Raw genomic sequence first — 27,163 nt, 5'->3', positions numbered from 1 at the left:
TATTGTGTGAACAAAAATACAATGTCATATTCTGTACAAAAGTGCTGTAGAAAAACAAATTAAATAATGTGAATCATAAACACATATTGTTGCAAACGTAAGTACGACAGTGTGTAGTTGTGTGACATATATTAAAACGCAATGTATGGATCAATAAACAAAAATAGTATCTTCAACTTAAAAAACGAAAACCGGTACGCCTTATATACTGTAGAACCTATATCACATAAAGTTTCGATCGGTTAATAATTGTAGAAATTATAAATGTTTAAAAAGTTTGGACGGCCACCATTTTTTTTTTTTTTTTTTTTTTTTTTTACATTTTTCATCCTATTTGACTGATAATACTTTTATTCGATTCAGCGTACCAAGAAACCTGAACATAGATACCTGAAACGCCTATTTCAGGCAACAATGGAACTTCGGGCCTTCGCAGTCCAAAACATTCTTAACCCAGAATTTTATGGACCCTTCGGTTTTGTAACTCTCAGGTCTAAGGCGACGTATTACTACAGTTTCCCGGATAAAGGAATTATTCATTTTTAAAAGACTCTTTTACTACTACTAACGCTACATATTCAAAAATTCACAAAATATCGGAGCACCAGCCTTCTCCTTATTCCTCTATATCTCCGGAACGGTTGAGATCGAGGGTTTTTCCCTCTAATGGGTGTAATTGTACACGAAAACACTTCGTTTGGCCATAAACTCGTCCACAATTTCGTGTCACACTTGAATCGGTTTCCTCGTAAGTAGCCTACGATCGCATTCGTCAAGACCAAACGACTGAATGACAAATTGGCAACACAGCTGAGGTCATTCACTTCTTTTCCCTAAGCAAAGGGAGGGTTTCCAACGTCAGAGGGCGGCGGGGGTTGGGCCGAAGTACATTTCGCATATTTTCCGTGGGCACAGATGAGACAGGCTTTAGCATCGATGCTAAATATATCATGTCAAGAGATGTCGCAAGCGTGGAAGTGATTTGCAGACCAGGCGAAGACTTGGAGAAACAACTACCAATCACGTAGTCAAAACTAAACCAAAAAATAAATAAATAAATAAATAAATAAATAAATAAATAAATAAAAATTAAGAACGGAAGAGTAGAAAAATTGAACATATTTCTAAGTATATAGTGATATTTTATTAAGTTCTCTTTCTACTACCGGTTCTCTTTTTATGCACATGTTAATATATTATTATCTTACGTAGACCACTCTTATGACTATATTATTATTATTATTATCAAGTTTACATTTAATAGTATTATTAAATGAAGTTCTTAATCTATCACTAACTGGATTGGGATAATGTTTCAGTTTGTATCGTGCGTCTTTATGCAACACCAAGGTTATGAAGAACTTGTACGTATATTAACGCATGATACGTGCCACAACTGGGATTTCACGTTGCTGATGCACAGAATACCATGGGAGAAACAGCCCACACTGTATATGCTGTTCCTCACTGCACTATTTCGCCTCTAAGAGAATGGGATTACATGTTCACGTCACCGGCACTGGCCTGAGTAATCCTGTGAAAACTGCCTATAACCGCAAACAAAGAGTTCAACATTTAAAAGCAATATGTACAATCCGATTATAGAAAATAAACTCGTCAATAAAATAGTTATTCTTTAAGGCCTTTTCGGTGGACATGGCAGGAATATCTACACTACCTAAATATAACTAGGAAGCTTATCCAAAGGACCTTATAATATTCTGAAACCGAAATAAAGCTTTCATACAAAATAGGAGTTACCACCAAAGTGGTTTAACAAGAAAATAATAATAATAATAATAATAATAATAATAATAATAATAATAATAATAATAATAATAATAATAATAATAATAATAATAATAATAATAAGAATAATAATAATAACAAGTAAAACTCAGTGTACTCTCCCAGTTTCCTATAAATAATTTTACACCGAAAAAACAAACTTGAGTACAGTTTCCCTTCTGCATACAAGGAGAGAAGTTGTAAATACAGTAAAACCTACTAATTTGGGCTTCTCTGTACCATGCCACCTTTTTCATTTAACACATAACATTTCGCGTATGAGATAACGCATGTGATAATAGGAGTCTATATGATTAGCTGAGCAACACTCTGTTAAACCAGAGAAGATCAAACTGGACAGAGTTGACTATATATATATATATATATATATATATATACAAGCTCCCCGGACAAAAAGATTAATCACCCCCCTTGGTACTTACATTAATACCGTGTAGCGTCGACCCTGCCCTGGATAACCGCCTGGATGCGTTCGAGAAGGGAGTCCACAAGGGTATGCAAGGCTGTCGCATCCAGTTGAACCCACTCACGGAGGACAATATCACGCATTTCCACCAAACGTCGGGGATGTTGATGTCGACGTTTCACTCGCTGTTCCAACTGGTCCCACCCACAGATGCTTATTTGAGTTGAGGTCCGGCGATTTTGCGGGCCATTCGAGGTGTGATAGGGTACCTGAGTGTTCCTCAAACCAGTCACATATGGGTCCAGCTCTGTGAACCCTGCTGTTGTCGTCTTGAAAAATAGGGGTGTCTATAGCAAAGTCACCGCGAAGAAAGTGACTGAAGGGCAACACCTGCTCTTCCAGGATGTTAAAATAAACGTTCTGGTTCATGTTCTGGACACCTCAATTAGTGGGCCCACCCCATAGTACGAAAAGCACCCCCAGAACATGACAGACCCACCCCTGGCCTGCACTTGACCTTCCACACACTGCAAGTGAAATGCTTCATGTGACCGTCGGTGGACACGACGCCTTGCGTCATTCGAATACAGGCAAAATCGTGATTCGTCAGACCATATGACATGGCGCCAGTCTGCTACTGTCCATGTTTGATGATTATTGGCCCACTGCAGACGAGCAACTTTATGTGCATGTGTGAGCAGTGGCCTTTTGCGAGGTACCCGACTCCATATGTTCATTGCATGTAGTTCCTGTCGCAATGTTCTCTCTCTTACAGGTTGGACTGGGCCTGCATTCACGGACTGCAGTAATTCCTGGCGGGTTTGGAAGCGATTTCGATTCACAAGCCTGGAAAGCCCTCCTCGGGCCCAATCTGTGAGGATCTTTTTCTGACCACAGTTCTGGCGTCATGTTTCATGGCCACGTGTGTTACACCACTGCTTATAGACACGTTGAACTGTCCGCAGCGAAACAGCAACAAATCGGGCAACTTCCATCACTGTGTGGCCATGGGCACGGCCAAAGAGGATTGCCCCTTTTTGCCACTCTGTCACGTCCGCGCTCTTCTCCATCTTGCCGCACACACACCGCTTCGATCGGTTCTGTGTCACTCCACAGTAATGCCCTCTGATCGCGTCGAGGCAGGGTATGCACGTTTGGCCATGTGATTCGACAAATACGCCATTTGTACCTGTTTGCCGACGCAGCCTTGCTCTCGAGCGTGGGTGACTAATTTTTTATCCGGGGTGCTTATATACAGTGGCGGATCCAGGATATGATAAAGGGAGGGGCTAAACCATGGTTTACTGCTTTATCCAGTGTAAAGCAGGATTGAAGCCCATTTTATCCAATGTATACCTGAGCGTCAAGAGGAGGGTTATAGCCCCTATAGCCCCCCTTGGATCCGCCACTATAACTAACTAACTAACTCTATGGCCTATGGAACCCGGAGGTTCAATGCTGCGTTCACAAAAGCTCTCCACTTACTTCTATCCTTAGCTAACTGCATCCAGTTTCTACTTTGTATTCCAATCTCTGCGAGATCCATCTTAATATTGTCCTCCCATCTGCGCCTAGGGTCTTCCTAATGGTCGTTTTCCGATTGGTCTTCCAGTCAAGACTTTGAAAACGTTTCTACTTTCTTCCATTCTAGCTACATGACCTGCCCACCTAAACCTCCTAGACTTGATGACCCTAACAATGTTGGGTAAACCGTATAAATTATGTAGTTCCTCGTTATGAAGTTTCCGCCATTCCCCATTCCCGTTCCTCTAGGGTCCGAATATTCGTCTCAGGATCTTGTTCTCAAATACTTTCAGTCTATGTTCTTCCCTCAAAGTAAACGACCATGTTTCGCAACCATACAGAACAACAGGCATGATTATCGTTTTGTATATTTTAAGCTTCACATTCCTCGACAGAATTCGCGATGACAAGATATTTTGAAACGAATAGTAACACGAATTCCCTGCTTTTAGTCGACATTTAATTTCTTCATGAATATGATTTTCATCTGTTAATATTGATCCTAGATATTTGAATCTATCCACTTTATCAAAAGTATTATTTAATATTTTAACGCATCCATAATTTGTTGTATTACGGTCCCGACGCACTTCCATGTATTTAGTTTTCTCTGCATTTACTTCTAAACCCATGTCCCTGCAAGTGTTTAATAAGATCTCTGCATTTCTTTCTACTGTTCTCCTATCATTCTCTATTAAATTTACATCATCAACATATGCCATAACCTGGTGAATAGTGTTCAATATATATATATATATAGAGAGAGAGAGAGAGAGAGAGAGAAAGAGAGAGAGAGAGAGAGAGTAAACGCTGTCTAGTTTATACAGGGTTTTTCAAAACAACACCTACAACGTTTGGGAAGTGATTCCTGACACCAAGATAAGACAAAAAGTATAGACTAACTCGAGTGCACAAATGCTTCCTTTCGGAGTTATAGGCTGCCGAAAACATGAAAAAAGGAACTTTAAAGATCCATAATTCCAAAACTATGGGACTTACCGTAGGCGGGTCAAGACTTTACTTAGGAACTAGTATGTGAACTCTCGAAATATCCATGTATCAGAATCCTGTGGTACTCGCGAAACAATTTTTATAAAGGTAGTTGATGAGTACTTCAAATTATATGCCCGTAGCCAAGCTTCCTGTTTAAATATTGCCGCGTGAGTACCTTAGGATTCTGAAACATGGATTTTTGGATAGGGCACATATTAGTTCCTTAGTTCCTTGGATAGGGCACATATTAGTGAAGACTTGACCCGGTTACAGTAGGTCTCATAGTTTTGGAGCTATGGACTTTTAAAGTTTATTTCTTTATGTTTTCGGCAGCCAATAACTCCGAAAGGAAGCATTTGTGCGCCCAAGTTGGTCTATACTTTTTGTATTATCTTGGTATCAGGAATCACTTCCCAAACGTTGTCGGTATTGTTTTGAAACACCCTGTATATCTTACAAATATCCTACTCAATTTTGGATATTATGTCGTAGCTAGATGTTTAAGGTGCCCACAGTTGCTGCTAGAAACCTCCACGTCTCATAAAATTCCGATGTTCAAATTGATATTCTTGCCTTGAAGTAGTGATAGAAGAAACAAACATATGTTGAGTACTCACGTATTTGCTGATCTAAGAAAGAAATTAAGATAATAGAATTGCATACATTACCAATCAACTGTCTTGTTCTCGTCCTTCTCCCACTGCACGCATGAGGACATGTGGACCAAGCTGACCATTCAGACACAATACATGGAAGATCACATGACACGTGGCATGGTTCCGACATATGAGGAATAGTGCCGTTCTCCTGAATACATAGACTGGGATCTACTTTTGTATGGTGGTTTCGCATACATGCCACAGCTAAAGGGGAAAATGAAATATACTTGGTTATTGATTTATTTTGTATAAAATGGAATATATTTTTTATGTAATCTACAGTATTGATACAAGCCTCATATTTATCCACAAAATCAATAAAAAGAATTGAAAGTTCTGGTAACACACCAAACCGACACATCATAAGAAACACAAAAACCAGGAATACTTTATTTATTAAACGATGGATTGGAATTATCTATCTTGTGAATTCCTCCAGTACTGAAAATGTGTATGTAATTTTATACTTAATTTGCGCATAAAGAATCAGTTATCTGGAGTTGAAAGTATACAGATTTATGGCAGTTAAATACAGGGTGGCCCAAAAATAGGTATACACCCCTGCATTGATCAAGTATAACATTCTAGCTTATAGATTTACCTGCTTCGGCTGTTCCGAGTTTAAGGTATAAGTAGATCTAAAGAGGCTTTAAGAACAAATAATAAAGAAACTAAGTCTACCTGATGGATAACAATAAGGAATTATATAAAATGCAATGAGCTGATCAGTACGGGACTGTATACTTACTTTTGGGCCACCTTGTATATGAGGCGTTATAGGACCAAATTCTTTTTAGTTACCCAAAATGATATGTAGCAACACTCACATTTGCATGTAGGAAAATTGTATGAAATTCGCTCTACTTTCTCCAAATGACAATAACTAATCAACAAACGAAAGTTTCGCTGAGTTTCCCTTATGAAGAAAGTTTAAAACACACTTTTCTCGAAACAAGCCTCTGCTGAGTTCACTATACTACCTGGAACGCTTTATACTGTAGATAGTTATATAAAGAGAGAGAGAGAGTTTAACGTTCCTTTCAGCGGCGAGGCTATATGAGACGGGACCTACTGATATTCATTGTTAACTACACTTGACATTAGAAGCATATACGGAAGTAAAGATATAAATCATGAAGTATACTTTACTCTGAATACATATCCCATAGATTAAAGCATTGTAGTAATAAGCACTTACTATATCTTCTGGTAGCCAAGTTGACATTTGGCAAGAGCCAATAAACTTGCAATGTGATATTGACAAATCTCTAGTGAGAGGTTTGCTTTCAGTGTGCGAATAATGCCATATATTGATAAGATTATCGCCTAATTGAAGTTCTGAAGCGGATTGGTCCACGTGAAAGCAGCGCTCAAGATCAAGTGTTAAGAGCCTGCCTTACTAAAAATAATATAAAATTTACCATTTTTCTTTTGCTTGTTTATTCATAAATGAAAGGAGATAATGAAATGCAACTTACCACAATCATAGATAATGTTATTCTGCAACAGAAAATATGAACCTGAAGAAGTTTCAGTGTTGCCATTCATAGAAATTACAGTGTTGCCAGAATAACAAGACCCCTAAAATCTAACTTAAGGCAGCGACTAGAAGAACGACCTCAACTGCATTTGATTACATATCGTGTTGTTTTGGTTTTCTGTGAACTACTTTTTAAATAAAATTATTATTTAGTTTTAATAACTGTATGTTAAAACTATTTTGTTTATGACAAACTAAATATAACTATTATTACCTAACAGTTATCACATTAACAAATATCTAGTTTCCTAAAAACATATCACAAATGAGAAGATCTTATGGAAACAATTCGCAAGTTAAATGGAAATTGACTACCAATGTAATGCAATCTCAATCAAGATCAAGGGTAACTGACAGATTCCAGTGGATGAGTACCCAGCGTCGTTGTAAAGCCTCTTGCCTCTTATATTCTTCGTTCTTTTTCGTTTCTATATAGCGTGTATGATTTATGATGAAACAGCTACTGTCGCGATTTCGAGGATTATTAGTGAAGATTATCATTTGCAGATACTAGTTGGGCCATATCTGAAGCTGGAGGGGTTCTGGTCTTTGACTGCATATTGGAAAAAGTGTCTTCTTTTATATTACCAGATGATCGACTCCAATCTGACACTTTATAACACCTCTCATAGGTGTTCTGTGATGCCTCGCGTCCATGCTAGCAAATCGACAAAAATGATTCGACGCGTCGTTGCAGGATGGAACCATAACCTTGCACTAGCGTAATTGCAAACTTTGACAAAAAGAGTAATACTGTAGCAAAATGTCATGGGATATTTGTCAAAGATCATGTTCCACATTTAAGTGGAATAATAAAAAAAATAGGCGATATTACTGAGACATCCAATAGAAATAACCTACAAGGATGAGAGAGAACACACAGTAAAGTAAAGAAAAAAAGTCGAAAGAAGTAATTACTCTATTTGCCATTTCGTAGCATCTTAGCGCCAATTGATAAACGCAAAAGCTGGGGGAAAAGTACCGTAACAAACTTACTCGTACCTGAAACACTAAAAAGTGCTCTTAATTTAACCTATTACCTAACAGTTTATCATAAAAAAATAATTTATCTTAAAAAAAAATAAAAACTTCAATAATTTACCTCTTGTTCGATATCCTTGCCCGCACTCTACATTAGCAGGTAATTGACACTCAGACCATTCTCCTATCCACCAGCTGTGATGTTTACATCGCGCTGCTGATAGAGGGCAGGGCCGTAGTTCCTCCAGTGCTGGGCATTCGCGTCCTCCAGCGGATGGTATTTGAATCACTACGCGGTAACGAGTTTGTGTCGGTGTCACTTCACCCCCAGTGTCTTTCACTTCATTACTTTCATCTGAGCATGTAAAAAGAATAAAAAAATATATGTGTTTCTTACAAATAAAGTACAGTGAACAAAAGTTTGAATGCATGCTACAATAACGGAGAAATTTAGCTTTGTGTAATATTATTTGTATGTACACGGTTATCAGTGGCGTATTTAGGAAGGGGGCTTCCGGGCTTAAGCCCCCCGAAATCATACTTGCTATAGTAAAGTATATGAAATATCTTGCAGAATTTTCACATTTTCAGGCAGTCCCCCCCCCCCCGAAAGTTAGCAGAGCCTCTCCCGAAACAAAATCGTAAATACGCCACTGACGGTTATAAGTCACTAGGATTAAGTTCAAATAACCTACTTGTTTACATGATATAAATTTTGATATAACACAAAATCGATTGTTTGATACAATGTTTTTATACGATTTTGTGTTAAAAGAGGAGGGAAGTATTCAAATTATGTTACTTCTTGTCCTTGTTAAGCAAATCAATAAAATATTTATGCATTAATTTAAAATTAGTAATTTTTCTGTGAATAGGTATTTTAAATTTTGCAATTTCATATTATTTTATGTAATACTTAATAAATATTGTTGATATCTGTTGAAATTTCAAATACTCATTAATAAATCTAGCATACCCATGAAGTCTCAGTTCATGAATATTTTGATGTAAAGGACAGATATCAAGGTAAGAAATTTAAAAAAAAAAATCATGCGACATTTTGTGCGTTGTTGCTGAAGTCATTAATCAGTTTCGAAGGCTACCAATGAAAAATAGTGATATATATATTTAAAGACCTTGTTACATCTCTTGATACCAATGTGAATAGTTAAGGAGCTCTTCTATCAAATTATGCAAATGTTCCAAACATTTTGTTAGTTCTACGATCTCCTGTCAGTACAAAATGATTGGAATAACCACGAACGTTTATGAACTGTAATCCAATTCATGTATAAAATATAAAATATGGAACCAAACTTTATCACACTCTTTACTTGGTTACTCTCAACAAACCCGAAAAATTTACTTCATCTCACAGGATTGTAAGAAATCCAAAAACCAAGTGCTTTTGATAAAACTTTGCTTACTGTAGACTGTTACAACACTGGGCATCTAAGTAGTTTCTATACTTATCATCTTGCAATTCACTCGCAAATTTCCATGTACTGTATATGCGCAACATAATATGCTTTTTTTTTTAGAATTTCTTTCATTATTTTCGACATACTCCTCTTGTTATTTTTACTAGTTTATTACTTTTAATGTCAACTTATTTAATATTTATATTATTGTTACTAAATTATATATTACAAGTATTTGATGAACTTTACTGAAATTATACACTTATTGTTGTATAGTTATCACCATTCCTCTGGGAGGAAGGGAATCCTTTCCCCAGGCTAGTTCAGTTCATGAAATTGTTACTACAGAGCAATCAAACTCCTCATTTATTTTCCACAGCTGCTCACATAAGATAATGTATCTGTGTTTGTAGACCGATGATGATTTCCTGCGGTGGTTCCAGAAGGAGGGGATTACAAGTACCTCACCCCTCGGAGCTGCAAAATTTCCCACCGAAGGTGTATGAATATTCAAACTCAATGTAGGTTACCAGTAATTTACAGTACTGTTTTTCATCCTCCGTGTATTGAATGCTCCTTTCCAGTGGAAATCTGAAATTACTAATTTTGTAGACGACTAGCGCTGCATCGAACTTTAATAATACTACCATGTTCAGAAAATGACACACTTTTCACATTCTTCGCATTACATGTTCTATAAATAAAGTAGGAAAAATGGACCAATTTGACATAAGTTTTGAAGACATAGAAAGAATGAAATTTACAGAAAATTGTGCCGAATTTGTTTGGATGTCACGGATATAAAGATGTGAAGTGGGATATATATACATATATATTGGCAACTACCGAGAACTAAGTTTTTCTACTGCTTTTCAGTTTCTTTAGATAGTACCACTTCCATTGTTCTAACCACATTTCTTTGTCTAAGCACGTTTCTTTCAAGAGAGTATCATTCCCGTTGCAAGTGCACGTTATTTGTATCCAACATAAAGCTCTGAACTCGTATTTCATGTAACGATATGAAAAGGAAAGTATGATATTAAAATACAAGCAAAGAAACTGCCATCCAGAGAGAGAAAAGACCATATCTGAAGATTTGGCTGAAACTCAGTTACATATTAACAACAGCAAATCATATGACCATGAAGCATTAACTGACTAAAGCAGATAGCTGATATAATATTCACAGGTATAGTTTGTTTTCTTCAATCAAAGTGCAGTTCGTATGTAAAGAATGTCGCCTTCTACTTGTGGTAACTCGTGCCATAAATAAGTACTCGTCCGAGTGATCTTGTGGAAAACATCCCCGATAACTAAATGACCAAACAAAACCCTCATTTCAAACAATTAATAGTCACTTGTCAAATCCACGTGGAGCCTTAATTGCCACAGTCCCAAATGCTGTTTTTTACGTTAGTGCTCGATTCCCTGTTCCCAAGACCAGCTTCCTTGTTCTTACATTATCCGACATCTATTTCATATTAGTCAGGGGCGGACCAAGGCAAATTTTTCATCCGGGCAAAGTGACTCTTTGGCGCCTTCCTAGTCCTAACTTAAATTTTACATTTTATTACTAACTAGCTAACTCTACGGCCTATGGAAGCCAGAGGTTCAATGCCGCATTCACAAAAGCTTTCCACTGAATCTATCCTTAGCTAATTGGATCCAGTTTCTACTTTATATTCCTATCTCTGCGAGAACCATCTTTATATTGTCCTTCCATCTGCGCCTAGGTCTTCCTAATGGTCGTTTTCCGATTGGTCTTTCCGTCAAGACTTTGAAAGTGTTTTTACTTTCTTCCATCCTGGCTACATGACCTACCAAGCTAAGCCTCGTAGACTTGATAACTCTAACAATGTTTGACAAACAGTATAAATTATGTAGTTTCTCGTTATGAAGTTTCCGCCATTACAAATTCCCGTTCCTCTTGGGGTCCGAAGGCTCGTTTCGGCGCCCCCCTGACTGTGTGCTCGGGTTGCTCGGTCCTTGGTCCGCGCCTGATATTATACATAGTATTGGGAAGAAAGAAGAGACATAGTGGATGTTAAGACGTTGCAACCCCGTAAATGATGTCAAAAGTGGGATGGAGGGAGGAAGGGATACTATTGTAAAACTCAGCATAGGAACTTCAAAGACATTTGCCGAACTGCACTCCTATTGAATAAATACACTTTATACACCTAACCGTATGCATAAGAGTTTAAAAACAGTTTTTCAGAACACACAGCCTTTTGCCTTTGGACGGCCTCTCTACAGACAATACAAGAATGTGAAAACGTACCTGGAATACATTGTTGAGGGCATGGTGTCCATTCAGACCATGGTGAAACTTTGCAATGTTGAACTTTTGGCGGAGTGCACGTTCTTGAGGATATTGGACGGTTCAAAGGTTTACACCTAAAAAATAATATTTAATACAATTCATTAGTGAAAAATTATTTTAAGTTATACATTAATAAAATTAAACATCTACTAATCACTTCCCGGATTAACGCGAATTATTACGTTTACAAATAATATGGGAAAATAGATCAACTCGAATGTTTCGGGCAAAGTTTTCTCTTACGCGATTTGGATTAATTCAAAATACGTATTTCCTCGTGATAGAAATCGTTTTGCACAGAGCGGTTCTTTGTACTGGGTTGACACATACTACTGCAGTTTGTTGATTTAACACAAGGTGAGAGTGTTGGTCAAGAAAGGACACATTTAGCTAATGATAAATTTAAAATATGAAATTAAAAACAATATGTATACGACTTTTCAGGAATATTTTTTCAGCATAAGAGTTGACCGTTAAATAGTTAATAATACATGTAATTCTTGAGAAAAAAAATGAAAGGAAATATCAAATCAATGTTATAACTGAAAATTCAAGAAATTTGAAATTTAATTTATTTTAATGCCGTTAACTGAATAAGATCCATAGTGGACTGCTATTTTCACTTTTCAGTGTTTGGCGACAAAAAAGGTTTTGGAAACGTTAAAAAAAAAAAAATAGAATTTGAAATGTCAAGGAAGCTACATATTTCAGGATTCCTATATGCTAAGAGTAAAGTTACTTCTCAAGGAGTTTGGTTTACAAAATCTCTTTCACATTATTTATCTACTAGCAGAATACCCTTCTCCGTACGGGAAGAATACGTTTCATTTTGGACAATAAAGTACAATTTGGATTTAAACGGCATCGGAAGTGCCACTGTTCATCTCAGCAACCACGAAAACTATGGATTAGACACTAATATCAGTCATTTTCGATCATCTTAAAATATCTCCCTCTCCCCTTTCCCTAAATTGCACCGCCAAAGTGAAAGGATAACAACATTCCCAGGCGCAAATCCATGTTAAAAATATTATCGAGATCGGTCGAGTGGTTCAAGAATTATTAAGACAGACACAGTGACCTTATTGCATGAAGCAACTATGAGGAGAAGGACATCGTTTTACGTATTAAACAATAACACCTAATAAACAGTGTTGTCAGATTATTACATATTTCAAATTAACATGTTAAACGAAAACTTAAAATGCCATATTTATTATTCAGTGTTGCAAACTAAGGCTGTTATAGTATCACAAACACCCAAAGTTTGGAAGCCTCTATCACACATACAGCACAACGGAGATGGACAAAACAATGTACATCGAAAGTACCTTAGCATTGAATACTATGGTCATGGTATGACATGTTTTGAATAAATAGCAACGATGTTACAAGGGCTTAAAAAGTTGCATTTTTCTGAAAGTCTTTATTTCGAAACAATGCTTAGGTGATTAGTATCATATGTGATTACTTGTGTGGTTTGTAATTGGAAAACAAATCATTTTACCGTTTACAGCCCGTCGATATCTTAAACCGTTCCGGAGATATGATAAACATTGATAAAGTTCGCAACACTGCTGAAAATGGCGTATTTCTGGACAATACTTAAACTGATTGTTGTTTTCCTTCTCTTTTATAGCATTGCAAGAATACCTTTAAGTAGGTGTAATTATCAAATCCTTGCAATTACATTGAGCAGTGTTGCAAACTTCAGCAATGTTTATTATCTTCGGAACAGTTTCAGATATCGAAGTGCTGTAAACGGCAACCGTTTCAAACCGCACAAGTAACTAGATATGATACTTATCTAAGCATTTTTTCGAAATAAATGCTTTAAAAAAATCAAATTTTCAAGCCCTTGTAACTTCGTTGCTATTCTTTCAAAACAAGTTATACCATGACCATAGTATTCAACGCTAAGGTACTTCCGATTTGCGTTGTCTTGTCTATCTCCGTTGTGCTGTATGTGTGATAGAGGTTTCCAAACTTTGGATGTTTGTGATATTATAATATCTTTAGTTTTCAACATTGAATAATAAATGTGGTGTTTTTAAGTTTTCGTTTAACATGTTGATTTCAAATATGTAAGAACCTAACGTAGTACCATTTGAAAAAAAAATATATAACTTTATACTGAGATGGCAACACTGTTCACTGGCTGCTGGTGGTGGTGTTTACGAAAAACGATGTGTTTCTTCTTATAGTTGCTTCAGGCAAAGTTTCGCTTTTCTCCTTTTTCTAGTTTCTCCGTTGTTCTTGATAAATTGTCTACCCTGTATGAGATTTTGTATCTCTCGGATGGATGCACGGGAGATATATATTGTCTGTCCGTGCATCCATCTGGGAGATAGAAAATCTCAAGGATTGTATAGCCAAAGGTGATCCATTCAGTTGATACCAACACCATTGACACCAAAAATACATAATTTTAGGATATAGGGGTACTTATGGATATCATCCTTGCTAGATAGACTACCCGTAGAGCTGTTGAGATTAGCGGATTTGTATAATGCTCAGGATGCAAAATACTAATTTATTCGTGGAATACTACACTAAAATGAAATTAAATGACTTTCTCCTCTACGAATCTAATCACTTAAATATTTTCAGTTTTTCAAATAACCATTCATCTTAAAGTATGCTTCATTCTATTTGAGAAAAAATTCTATATTTAAGCCTAGGGTTGGTAAACTTTAGCTTTTATCAAGAGTTTTCAAAACTCTAAACCAAACCAAACTCCTTCACGTGATGTACACTGTGTGACCGCTACTTGCTTATACAGGGTGTTTCAAAACAACACCGACAACGTTTGAGAGGTGATAACTTACACTAAGATAAGACAAAAAGTGTAGATCAATCTGGGTGCTCAAATGCTTCCTTTCGGAAAAATGAAATGAAATCTTTGAGTTTTACGTCCCACGGTTATGCCGGTTAGGCTAAAGGAGACGGTGATGATGAGTAATGAATGAAATGGTGGAATGAAGAAAGTGGGAGGAAACGGGAGAACCCTGAGAAAACCCAAGCACACGGTGTTTGTCCACTACAAAGATCACTTGGCGGGGCTGAGATCGAACCCGGGACCCCTAGCACCAGAGGTGAACGCTCTACCACTGAGCCACCGCGGCTCTTCCTTTCGGAGTTATAGGCTGCCGAAAACATTAAAAAAAATAACTTAAAAGTCAATAGCTCTAAAACTATGAGACCTACCGTAGTCGGATCAAGATTTCACTTTGAAGCTGGTATGTGTCCTATCCAAATATCCAAGTTTTAAAATCCTCCGGTACTTCTGCAACAATTTTTAAAGAGGTAGTTGATGAATACTTCAAATTACATATGCTCGTAGCCAAATTCTCTCTATAAAAATTGTTTCGCGATTACCTTAGGATTCTGAAACGTGTTTTTTTTTGGATAGTGCACACATTAGTTCCTAAGTAGTCTTGATCCGACTACAGTACGTCCCATAGCTTTCGAGCTAACTTTGGAGTCCCAAAGTTAGAATGACCTTTAAAGTTCATTTTAAAGTTATTTTTTAAATATCGATGCGACTTCTCTCAAGAGCCGCCACTGTATTTCAGGTTCCAAATTCCTCTTATCTCAAAACTCATATTATAAATGTGAACAGATCGAGTTTTGTGAGCCCTTTTTCGTTGTTCGGTCTCAGGTTCGACTCGAATCGAGATATTAAGTCCAGAATAAAAACCAGAGTAGTGGTTTGAATTCACTTGAAACAGGAGCTCCCGTCTCATATACTGTAGCATCAGTGAAGAACAAAAGAAGGGACAATAAGTATCAATTAGCCATTTTTTCTGTACTTTAACACACAACAATTTTGTAAACTTCTTTAAGTCATAAGCTCAACAAAAATGGGCGTCCTTTACCAGATTTAATGAGAAATCTAATCCCAAACTTTAAAAAAATAATAAAACATTTTTATAAGATGGGAATCATTTCCGCTTTTCTTTCTCTTACAACAATCACTGGCGACGCCGAAACCGCCTCTGTTCCCATGAAAGAACTAAAAGCATGCATCATGTGGATTGAGTTTCATAACTTGAGGGTACCTTTCACTTGCTATTGAACTTAAAGTTTGAACTGCCTCGCACAGTGTAATGGCTAGATATTAATACATATCTGTACCTGGAATCTGGAACTCTCCTTTCGTTTGCCTCCAAACACCAGACTTCCCTCTCCTGATGACCGATGGTGGAACCATCCTCAAGGACACTCTCTTCTTCCTCGCCAGCTTCCTCAACTTCTTCCTCCTTCCTGCTAAGAACCTCATTGTCCTCTTGCTTCTCTTCCAACGAGTTGTTCTTCCTCTCAGCAACACATGGTTGCCATGGCAATGTCATCCAACTGTAGCCATGACAACTATGAATGTTACACGATTCTATTTGAAGCATTTCATCAGGATCTGGGCAACCGTGACCTCCTGTAATAATAACACATATTAAGTATATAATGTACATATAGTCTACAATAAAAAATACTAGTAATTTCCTATATATGTTATAGTAAGTTCAATTCTAAAATGTACGCTCCAGCAGTTTGTCTGCGTGAAATCCTGGCTCTATCCCCATTGATATTAATGGCAGTTCAGAACTTGTTAAACTATAAATTCTCGGTATATGCAATCTAGGTGTTGAAAAGAGACTATAAAAAAATAAATAAAACACTTAAAATTATGCGTATTAAAGCCATGTTTAACATGCATATTACCAAGTTACATTTCAGTTTATTCTTCTATGGTTGTTTTGAGGGTATTACATCATGTAATTCAAATTTTAGAACAAACGATCATTTCATGGTTCTGACATCGGATTTTTCAACGTGTGTGGAAGACCCGAACAAAGCCTGAAGAATTTGATGACAAAATAAGTGAAACAATCACCAGATCTAAATTTGAATTACACAACAAAATACCCGAAGACCATAGAAGAATGTCGAACTGTTATCCTTGAAATTTCAACTTACAATTTTAGTTTATTAAGAAGCTACAAGAAACTAATCCGACGACAATCATATACGTAGATGAAGAACAATTACTTCGTACACATTCGCATCACACAATGTGAACTTATAGAAGGCAGGATGATCTTCGTTAATGTCCCAACACACAGATCCTTGAAGACATCAAACTACCTGTCACAGTCTGTAAAAAGCATGCTACTACGAAAGTCGTCGGACAACATAGCAAGTGATGTTGTTTGTGGATCCCGGCCTCTGTCTTCAATGCTTGGATGCCGGGACAATGACAAGGAACCGTTTCACCATTAAATTATTTCGAGCGTGATAGGAGAGTAGAAGTACGAAAGGTTGGATGGCGGTTCGGTTGAATTTTCGCACGCATGAGTAGTGAAATGGGAGTAGAGAGTCCGTGGTGTAAAACAGTGATGGGCAGGCAAACGTTTTTCGGAGAGGGACCCAAAAAAAAAAAAAAAAAAGGAGAGTCAATAATTTATTGAAAATAACATTAGTATATTTGATAAAATTTCTGTAATACTAAGCCCTAATAATGATTGAAGTTTCTCATAATCTGACTTGAACTGGGATTCACTGATTCTCAGAAGTGAAGGTAAATGCTCTTCTGTCAATCTGTTTCTAATATAAGTCTTTAAAAGTAATTATATTCTTCTTTTACTCGTCCATTAGGAATCATGTCGCAGACCGGACATAACCTTTCAGGGGAACACTTCTGCCCCGCTGGCCGTAGTTTGCTCATCATTGTTATATATAAAAAAAGGGGGTTTCCAAGCAAATGCCACCTCAGTGTCTGCGCGATGCACGGTAGATCGATCAACTGAACAGATTGAAAATTTCTAATGATCCGACATTGCTCTCTGAGATAAACAAACCTAGTGATACGAGGAGTTCTCGGACATCCTGTAGGTACAACTGTTGTTCATTCACTCACTAGTCAAACAATGATGATTTTGTAACTGGATATTGAGTACTATGAAATGATGAATGGGGATCCCTAGGTCTCAAGGACTACATGACTAAATGACTATTGCATTTTAGTTTCGTACATGCCATCGCAAAATCAAATTACAGTGAGTACTAGAGTAACAGAGGGACCTTTCTCATGGTGCTTTTACAACGATACTTGTATTTATACTTGTATTTCAATCCTTACTTATATTTGTGGGCAGAATTCACTTTTAAATTATGCACAAGCTGCTTAAGAAAGGAAGAAGAAGAATATATATGTATAAAAATGGATATAGATGTAATTTCTCTTTCAGTTGTTGTAGGTTGCTATTTTTGTTAATATAGTAATTCGACGATGTGAAATTGGTTGTCATAGCAATACAAAATAAATAATGCATAATTGCGAATCTATCTTGTGAACACTATATGTACAATTTTTAAAGTGTGTAAAAATTTTAATGTGCCACATGTTACAATAAAAGGTAATATCATGATGCCGTGTGTAAATGTTTTTTCATGAAAACCAGTAGCCTTAGTTATATATAAATATATATGGACTGTGGGCGTCGTTATATATAATTTGGTGGTTCCGCCCAGGACCTTAGGAGATTAGTATGAAGTTAAGTAGACAATCTCCTAGATAATAAACTCCAGGAGTGTAAATTGATTTTAAGGCTACTTAGTGATTTTGTTTAAAAAAAATATCAAAACGGAGTATACTTTATTAAGGAGCGGCACATTTTTTTTAGAAATATCAAAATGAGTCTTCCTGATATTGGAAATGCAATTGAATCAAATGGTAATAGGGAGATGGACCTAGCTGACCTAATTAAACAGCAAATGGAACGAATTAAACAGCAGATTGGACAACTGATGCAAGATTTTGGTGATCAAATGAATCAAGAAATGGAACGAATTGGTGACTGAATGGATCAACAAATAGAACAAATGAAACATTGAGTTGATTTGAGTTGATTTTAGTTTAGCGTCTCTTTCAGCAGCGAGGCTATATGAGACGTGGACCTACTGATTAACGTGGAATCCGAACCACATGAGCTCCCGCCGGGAATCGAACCCGGGTCTCCCACGCCAAAGGCGCGTACGCTAACCGCTTAGACACGGAGGAGCTCAACAAATGAAACAACTCAACAGTAAAATCGATCAACAGATGATACAATTAAAGCAAGATCTTGGTGAAAAATGAAACAACTCGACAATAAAATCGATCAGACAAATAAACGTATGGAACGATGTGACCTTAAAATGGAGCAAATTCTAAATAGGTTCATCGAAGTTCAAAATTCTACAGAAGTTGCGAATCCAAGTAACGAGTTACAGGAAAATTTGTCAATTACTGAAGAGATTTCATCAAAAGTTAACATGTGTGCTATTTTTGTTAATATAGCAATTCGACGATGTGAAATTGGTTGTCATAGCAACACAAAATAAATAAAGCATAATTGTGGATCCATCTTGTGAACACTGTATGTACAATTTTTAAGTTTAATGTGTCACATCTTACAATAAAAAGTAATATCATGATGCCATGTGTAAATGTTTTTTTTTTTTTTTTTTCATGAAAATCAATAGCCTTAGTTATATATAAATATATATGGACTATGGGAGTCGTTATACTGTACTCCAGCTATCTTGAAAGCTAACTGATTTTGGGTGTTAATCTGGCATTCAGTAACTGCATCGGATTCGGTCATAGTTCGGAGAATACGTTAAAAGTCGCAGCACATTAACCAGAGGCAGGACAGCCAAACCGAGGTAGAGGGAGGCAAGAGAGAATGTGGAGAAAGAACTCTGAATGCACTGACCGTGTGTCTCAATCATGACGTTGGAGACAGGCCGTCGTCTAGCTTGTGCTCGAGTAATTGTGCCGTAAGAGGCTTTGTTGCGTTGCTCATAGCACTGTACCTCGTCTCGGCTGTCCTGTCCTGTGGTCAATGTACAGCCGGCCTAATAATGGGTTCCGTATTTTTGTGTAACGCCGTGTTACATATGGGCATAAAACACACAAAAAATCATCAAAACTTAGGATTGGCATCACTAAGTATTGTATTATATAACATAATTACTATAGTATCTGTCGGAATGAACAAGTGTTACGGGATATGAAGTAAGGACAAGCTAGGACATCTTTATTTCATGTGGAAATTCAACCAGCCATCAATGGAAGCCAAGCAGCCTTCAAGAGTTCACTGCCTGATGTTATTAACACCAATATTCTGTTGTACGTCGCTAGCTGACTTTACATAAAAAGATTAATTAACTATTGCTTTGCTGTTATTGAGGAAGTCTTTGTACTTGTAATTTGTAATAAACACTGGTAGCAAGTTCCTATTACCTTTTGCCTACCAAACAGTCTCACACGCGACGCTTTTAATTTGCTTAATTAGATCAATTGCTTCTCTCAATTGGTTCCACCTCATTGGCCCCTCATAGTCAGGCTACTGCAAGATATTGTCCGTTTCGTTCGTTTACCCACGACACGATGTTACAACAAGGAAGTAATAAATACAGAAGTAAGTACCTTGACTCAGGTGAGTCTCTTTCTGGTTCGTTTACCTGACAACGTTAGCAATCTCAGGAGCAAGTTTGAGAACTTTGTGTTAAGTCATCGACATGTGGAAACATGGACTTGGTCAATGTCAGTTTTGGGTAATCTCTGTGGTGTCACCATCATCTCATTCTGACGTCAGAGGGACAGTCAAGTCAAAAGCAATTGAGAGAGCACGATCTGGTCTTTTGGATCTCAACCACGATGCGAGACACATGGGAGTCTCCCTCCCTTTGGGGTTCGGCATTCAATCCCATGGTTGATTGTCGGACAAGTTTTCATCATGGACTTAATCAGGACAGCCCAACCTGCAAGTCACTGGAACTTCGAGGACAGCGCCTAAACTTCACCTATGAGTAAGAGGGAGAAGATTGGAACTACTTCGGATTACGGTGAGACTGTTCTAAATTAGTTGCTACTCCCTTGCTCTACCATCTATTCCTTAACGCCCTTATTGCTACCAATTCTCATTGAAAATGCATTGGTTATTTTCAAATTATTTTAACACTAAATTCATATTCATTACCTTGTCTAATTTTGCTCGTGGTTCTAGTCGCCTAAGGCTAGTGGTGGAGTCGCCCCATTTAGTATGTGCTTTATTGCTATAAATTTGGTATTGTTATCCCGCACCTCTTAGGTGCCTCTCGTTTCTATCCCGACAGTTGAGTGGTGTCGGAACACAAGCAACGAAGATTAATGAAGGCATCATAAACTATTTCAATGTATTATTTTTCCCTGTTCGACTGTATAAATCAACAAAAGTTCGTTTGTAGACGAAAGTCGGACTTGCAGTGCATTAAATGAAGAACCGTTATGTTTCCATTATCTTTCTTTCGAGTAAGTAAGTGACTAGCTAATAAAAAAAATATGTAAAGTTATATCTTGAAGTACACGTCGAAATTGAAATCTGCAAGTTTTCTTTTAATTTTTCTCACTTGAATTTAAACATGTTTCAGAAGAGAAAGGAGAAAATGTTGTTTCTTATTTTTCCCTTTTATTACCAAAAAAGAAAAGAACATAAGATATTCTTGTTCTTTCTGTCTCTTTTTCTCTCTGAAGATTTTAACGAGAATCCATTATGCAAAAGAACAAGACTCATAAATCGCGACGACCATGAAAAGAATCTGCTTCCCTTTTTCCCTGAACACTCATGTAATTAGTATTCGTGAGTAATAATTACGCGCTATAGCACTCGGAGGGAAGAAGGAGACGAAGAAAAGAGAACAGAAAGAGAACAAGAAGGACGAGGAAACTTTTGAAGAACAAGTAAAGTTTCTATATAAGCATCCATATTCAATAAATCACAAAGACAGATGTTTTTTTTTTTTTTAAATCATTTTCCTTCTTTCTTCCTCTTTTCTTCTTGCTTTTCATTTTACTTCTTTGATTTTTTTCAAAAGTTTCGAAGAAAAGAGAAACAGACAGAAAGAGACTGGCCGATAATTAAATACGGCAATAAATTTAATCAATGCAGCTCTATGAGTATGTTCTCTCTGTCTCTGTCTCTCTTTATCTCTGTGTGTACATGTCATAATTGTAGATACGACTGTGATATATACACACAGAGTATACAGTCGTACAAATAATCATAGGGAGCAGTGTTTGCCCAAAGGTCATCCAGTTTATACAAATACAAGACTTTTAGGAAAACTAAAAATGGACCAAAAGATTGCGATCTTGACCAATAATTAGTTTTTGGACCAGGCGTTACAAAATTTTTGAACGGTTCCTAAATCGAATTTTCGGATTTTCTACGCAATAAGCACATCATATTGAGTTGTAATAGTTTGGGTTTGGCTAAATTGTGTGTAGTTCTCCAGTTATAAGGCGTACAAGAAATTTTTGGTTCAAATATATTAGATCTTTTGATTCAAAAATAGACTTTTTCATACTCTGTGTGTGTGTGATTTTCACGTTTGCTTTCATCGATTGCCCTGAATATATCAAGCAGAGTATCTTCCAAACCTATCTTGGTCTCCCTTCACTTGTTCATTTGTTCTTCTGTACAATCATCTTAGTATTTAAAGGTTATTATTATTGTTGTTGACTCAGAAGAAATGAGACTAATGTTATGTAATCCTTACATCTTTTGGGTTTGAATTCTTAGTTAATTGTATCAGTATTATTTTCAAGAATTTTCTTGGCAACCATCCCGTCTTATATTTCAGGCGTATCAAGAAAGTAAAATTCCCTACGGGGGTAATCATGAAGAAGTGTCAGTGACACTACTTTTCAGCACATTCATCACCAGGATTTAAACACTTCTCATACCATGAAATCAATTTTTGCACTCCTATGTAAAAGTCAGCCGCTTGGGAGTGGAACCAGTATTAGTTACTTCGGCACACGATTTCTTGTAACTCAGGTGCGTCCTAACAATTTCGTGCAACAAGTGTGAGAAAACCTATGGGAACTAAGCTTCTGAATTGCAAATTGGACGGGCATTTCTTATGACAGAGGAACCTTATGAACCTCGTGCGGTAGCGCATTTTGGAGAACGGTCGCCTTACGATAACTGAACTCAGCAGTCAATTCCACAGATTTTTTTTTATTTCTGGTGCATGGAAATTGTCACGACACACTTGGTTTCAAGAAATTTTGAGCCAGGTAAATACCGAAACAACTGAGACTAGTTCCACTCCCAGGTGACTGACTTTTAGATCGTCAGAATACAAAAGTTGATTTCATGGTATGACCAGAGTCTGAATTCAGGTGGTGAATATGACGAAATGTAATGTCACCTATGGTATATCCAGGGTGCAAAATTTCTGGTCGCCAGGTCGCCATTGGCGACTAGAAACTTAGAGTTGGCGTACAGTGCCCAGTAAGTATGGTTTCTGTCTAAACTCACAGGGCTGTGTAGTTTCTGTTTCGCACAAAAATAACTGTCACTGAGTGAAAGAAAACATGGAATATGAAATCTTTACAACAAAGATTTACAGTGAAAACTTCATTACAAGATTCCCAGATTTGCTTCCAATTGTCACATTTTGCGCAGTTTTACTACCTGTGAGTATTGCTTCATGTGGGAGAGGCTTCAGCAGTCTCAACAGAGTTAAGACTGTCTACAGGAATTCACTGGAGAGTGACACACTGGTTGATTTGCTGACAAATTCTATCATTGGCCCTTCTTTTCAGGACGTTGATCCGAAAACTGCAATCAACAACTGGTACTTCTGTGCTGGGAGAGAGCGTTACACAAACGTGGAGTCTTAAGGTGGAATATTTTTTAAGATGTATATGAATTGTCCAATTCAAAATTGATTATCCTAAACTTAATTGTCTGATTTTGAAATTTTATGTCCTGATGTAATTTCTTTCTTTGTCAAACCAAGATCTGTGGGAGACGGGGGAACATCTTTTAATTTGTAGGTGAGACCATCATTTTTGGATTGGCAAGTGCGTCTAACTTTGAAATTTCGTGCCCTGGTATATCTGTAATAATAATTGTTTCGCGAGCACTGTGTCTTCTTACAGTCCTAGATAAATTTACTTCCTGGACGCGCCTCACGTATTTCATTACAGAAAAGTAATAATCATTTCTTTACCATTTCGAACATACTGAATTATTAATAAATTTAATTGCTGCATATTTTATCTTTTCTGATACTTTGTCACATCTCTGAAACTCGTCCCTAAGTATCGTAAATCCTTTACCACTTTCTCCTAATTCACTTTCTCTTCAATGTCAAGAATATATAGTTTACTTCCATTCTCATAATATATCCTCCATGCGTTGTTTTAGATCTTTCTAAAACTTCGTTATGCTCGCTTTTCCCCCCATCCTTATTTTCTGCTTTCTTTTTCATGTCCCCTTGTTTCGTCTTCAATTTTTGTTAACACGCCACATTTCAGTCAGTCTACAGCTACATATTTCAACTGGGTACACACTTTGGGCCAACGAAAGGCTATAATCACAGAAAATTGCCCTTGGGAAGCCTTCACATTCTTTAAATTTTTTTCGATCTATGTATCACAACTTAATCTGTATAATATATCAAACTATATATTCAGAAAATCCATGTATATATTTATATCTTATGTTGATTTACTCCCTTCACTCTTTTATATCATTCGCCAAAATTTTATTTATCTGCTGTAGTATATTCCTGTTCTTTCTTTACAGCAGCATTAAAATGATCCATTGCAATTACTTATACACTCTACTATGTATTGTATGTATGTATTGTGATACTCTCTGTTTACGATTTCTTCCATTATCTGCTAATTTTTCTCTACTTTCTGCTGTTTATGCAGTGGTCGATGCTTTCGTCTGTATCATTATTTAATGATCCTTCTCTTTTTCCTTAAGTCTTATCACCAATGAATTCTCCTTTCATTAACCTTTTTTTGAGACATTTACTTAGATTTCCTTCCATAACACTATGTCCGACCTTATTCGCAGAGTAAAATATGACATATCCTTCATTTTACATTCCTCATTATCTTTCCCACTTAACACATTCCTACACACAAAATCTAGATTATTTTGTTTCATCTCTTCTTTCAAATTTTCAACTTTTTTCCCAATATAGAAGTCTTTTACGTATTATTATTTTCTTGCACAAGAGGCTTTCCAGTTATTCTTCTACCCAGGAGTAAAAGTGGATCTGAAAAGATAGCAGCATGACGTCACGCCGTTCCTCCTGCCTATCTTTGCCCATTGTACTTTTTAGGAACTGGGGGACGCCATACATATTTTTTCGAAGTGGAGGGATAACGTCCCCCTGTATTCCCCCTCACTTTTACCTCTAATTTTACCGGATAAACGATTAGGAGAATATTTTTTATATCTCTTGGGAATGTCTCTTGCGAAAGACAATTGTCCATATAGTTTATTCTCTTTGGGCACTTCAGGAGAATTATGGTAGTTTTTCGTTGCTTTTCGCACCACAGTACCCCAGCTGTTCAAGTCACATTGACCATATACGGGACTAACGTGAAAGTTGCTCTACTCACTATGATTCCTGCCAACTTAACAAGTGGAAGAAGTGCTGCCGTTTCTCATGGCACTCTTTGTCTCGTTACTCAATTTTAATCGTATCACCAGGCAACAGTCTGATGCTGATGTGAATCTAATTTGCTATACAGTGGACTATAGCTTTACGAACCCCTTGGCTTTCGTAGAATTCGGTTTATGAATAAGTTTTGTGAACATTCCCCCCCCCCTCCCCTCGGCTCATGAATACTATTTCTGGTCACGAAAGCACACTGAAGTCTGCACCAACGATCATACGCGCCTAGTAGCGCTTTTGCGCTATTGACGTAAACATTAGCTGTTTCATCTCATTATCGTAAGCAAGAGTTCTGTGTCCAAAAACTAATTTTGTTCTGTTTAAACATGATTTAGTTTAATTTAGTTACTTATCTGACTTTTAAAATGATAATTTATTTTCATTCTCTATACTCCATCTCTATTTTCATTCTCTATTAACACTTAAAAACGTGATACAGTACCATGCTTCGGATTAATTGTATTTACATAAATTTTAATGGGAAAATAATTTCGGGTTACGAACAGCGTTACGGAACGGAGTTAGTTTCTAGAGGTCCACTGTTTTTCGAATTCTTCCAATTTGACACATATATGTGTTTTGGTAAAGTGGTGTACGCAGTGACGACATCCACTTTTCCTTTTGCGGGGAGCTATTTCTTGTGTATAGAAAAAGATAGTTTTACGTTCATATTAGGAGTACTTAACTTACATTAAAATACATCGTGTTTGAGGGGGGGGGGCGTCGGAGAGAGACTTAGCCTCTGGTGTACACCCGTCCTTTTTGCGCCCCTCTGACGTCGTCACTAGGCGTGTGGCAAATAGGAATATTGTTCATTGTAGTTTTGGAAATATTTGACACGTGTCTGATGAAGGCGATGTTAGATTGCCGAAACTATTATCGTAAGCAAGTGTTATTAATATATATTTATTGCTTTGGCCAGTTTTGTTTGGTTAATACTGCCATATCTAAATTATGCGCCTAGAATCCCTTCACTGTGAAATTTAAACTTTATCCATTAAATTTCAGTAGTGTCGTTTTAGATTTCACGTGGAAGGAGGGGAGCAAGATGATTCAGCGACATACGTTTTTTATTACTACATTAGTACACAATCGATTAAAAAGTATGGGTATCTCAAACTGACGCCCCTGATAAATTTACATATAGGTACCAGAAAATTGCTTGTAATATTACCTGGTCCAGGAGGAGCGATGATTGTTCTGTTCCTCTGTCGTGATGCTCCTTTACGTGGAGATGAACATCCTCGACTGCACGGCGTCCAATCAGACCACGGGGAGAGAACGCAATCATACGGGCAGGGAATAATGCAAGGTTCTTCATTCGGAGGCTTTTGCTCTTGCCTTTCACAAAAAGAATCGTCAGCAGGAGTCTGAAATACAACAAAGCACATAAATGAAAGGACTAATAGAAGCTTTATTACTAAGAAGGTATGAAGTTACGAGAAATAATTTTGAGATTATGAGCAGTCAGTTTCTACACTAGTGATTTTGAATCTTATGTTAGTCGCAAGGTGGCATATGTGTTAGATTTAATATTGCGCATTTTGTATTACTAGCTTGCAGAACACAGGCATATTACTGCCAAAGTATGTGAGAAAAGAAAATTAATAGTGCGAAACAGTTATATATATGTAAGATTTAGAATCCAATGCTTCCACAATTTGCTGCAGGATATAACATGTTTGCTGGTGAAATAGTTTTCATTGGCTCTAAAAACTGTAGATAAGAGGAGATGAAGATTTAATTGCCATACTGATTGATTGCTGAGTTTGCGATAATCAAATATAAAGTTTTAGCACTACTTCACAGATCACATCTCAAGTGACATTTATCTATCAACTTTATACGAGGTGAGGATCATTTCTGTGAATGTGTTTGTGTAGTTTCACCCACGGTAGACCCCTAGAAACCCACCATGGCACCTTTGGGCTTCTGTATGAGTTGCAATAATTTGATTTTCCAATTTTTAATCTCCTTATACTCAATACCCAAGAG

General features: G+C 36.9%; 1 protein-coding gene across 2 annotated transcripts in view; it reads right to left on the bottom strand.

Moving 5' to 3' along the window:
- LOC145668440 (thrombospondin type-1 domain-containing protein 7B-like) overlaps nt 1-27,163 on the bottom strand; it is a 1,268,628-nt gene that overhangs the window by 342,452 nt on the left and 899,013 nt on the right. For both annotated transcript variants that reach the window (XM_081736305.1, XM_081736304.1), the window contains exons 12-16: nt 26,343-26,538; nt 15,794-16,088; nt 11,615-11,730; nt 8,034-8,267; nt 5,401-5,595 (exon numbers count right to left, since the gene is read on the bottom strand). In XM_081736305.1, the coding sequence (XP_081592431.1) occupies nt 5,401-5,595; nt 8,034-8,267; nt 11,615-11,730; nt 15,794-16,088; nt 26,343-26,538 (1,036 nt within the window). The remainder of the gene's footprint in view (nt 1-5,400; nt 5,596-8,033; nt 8,268-11,614; nt 11,731-15,793; nt 16,089-26,342; nt 26,539-27,163) is intronic.

This window comes from Thermobia domestica, chromosome 13, assembly GCF_964235325.1.
Source record: "Thermobia domestica chromosome 13, izTheDome1.hap1.1, whole genome shotgun sequence".
NCBI classification, from domain to species: Eukaryota; Metazoa; Arthropoda; class Insecta; order Zygentoma; family Lepismatidae; genus Thermobia; species Thermobia domestica.
Note: the sequence above shows the minus strand (reverse complement) of the source record. Positions and strands in the feature narration are given on the sequence as shown.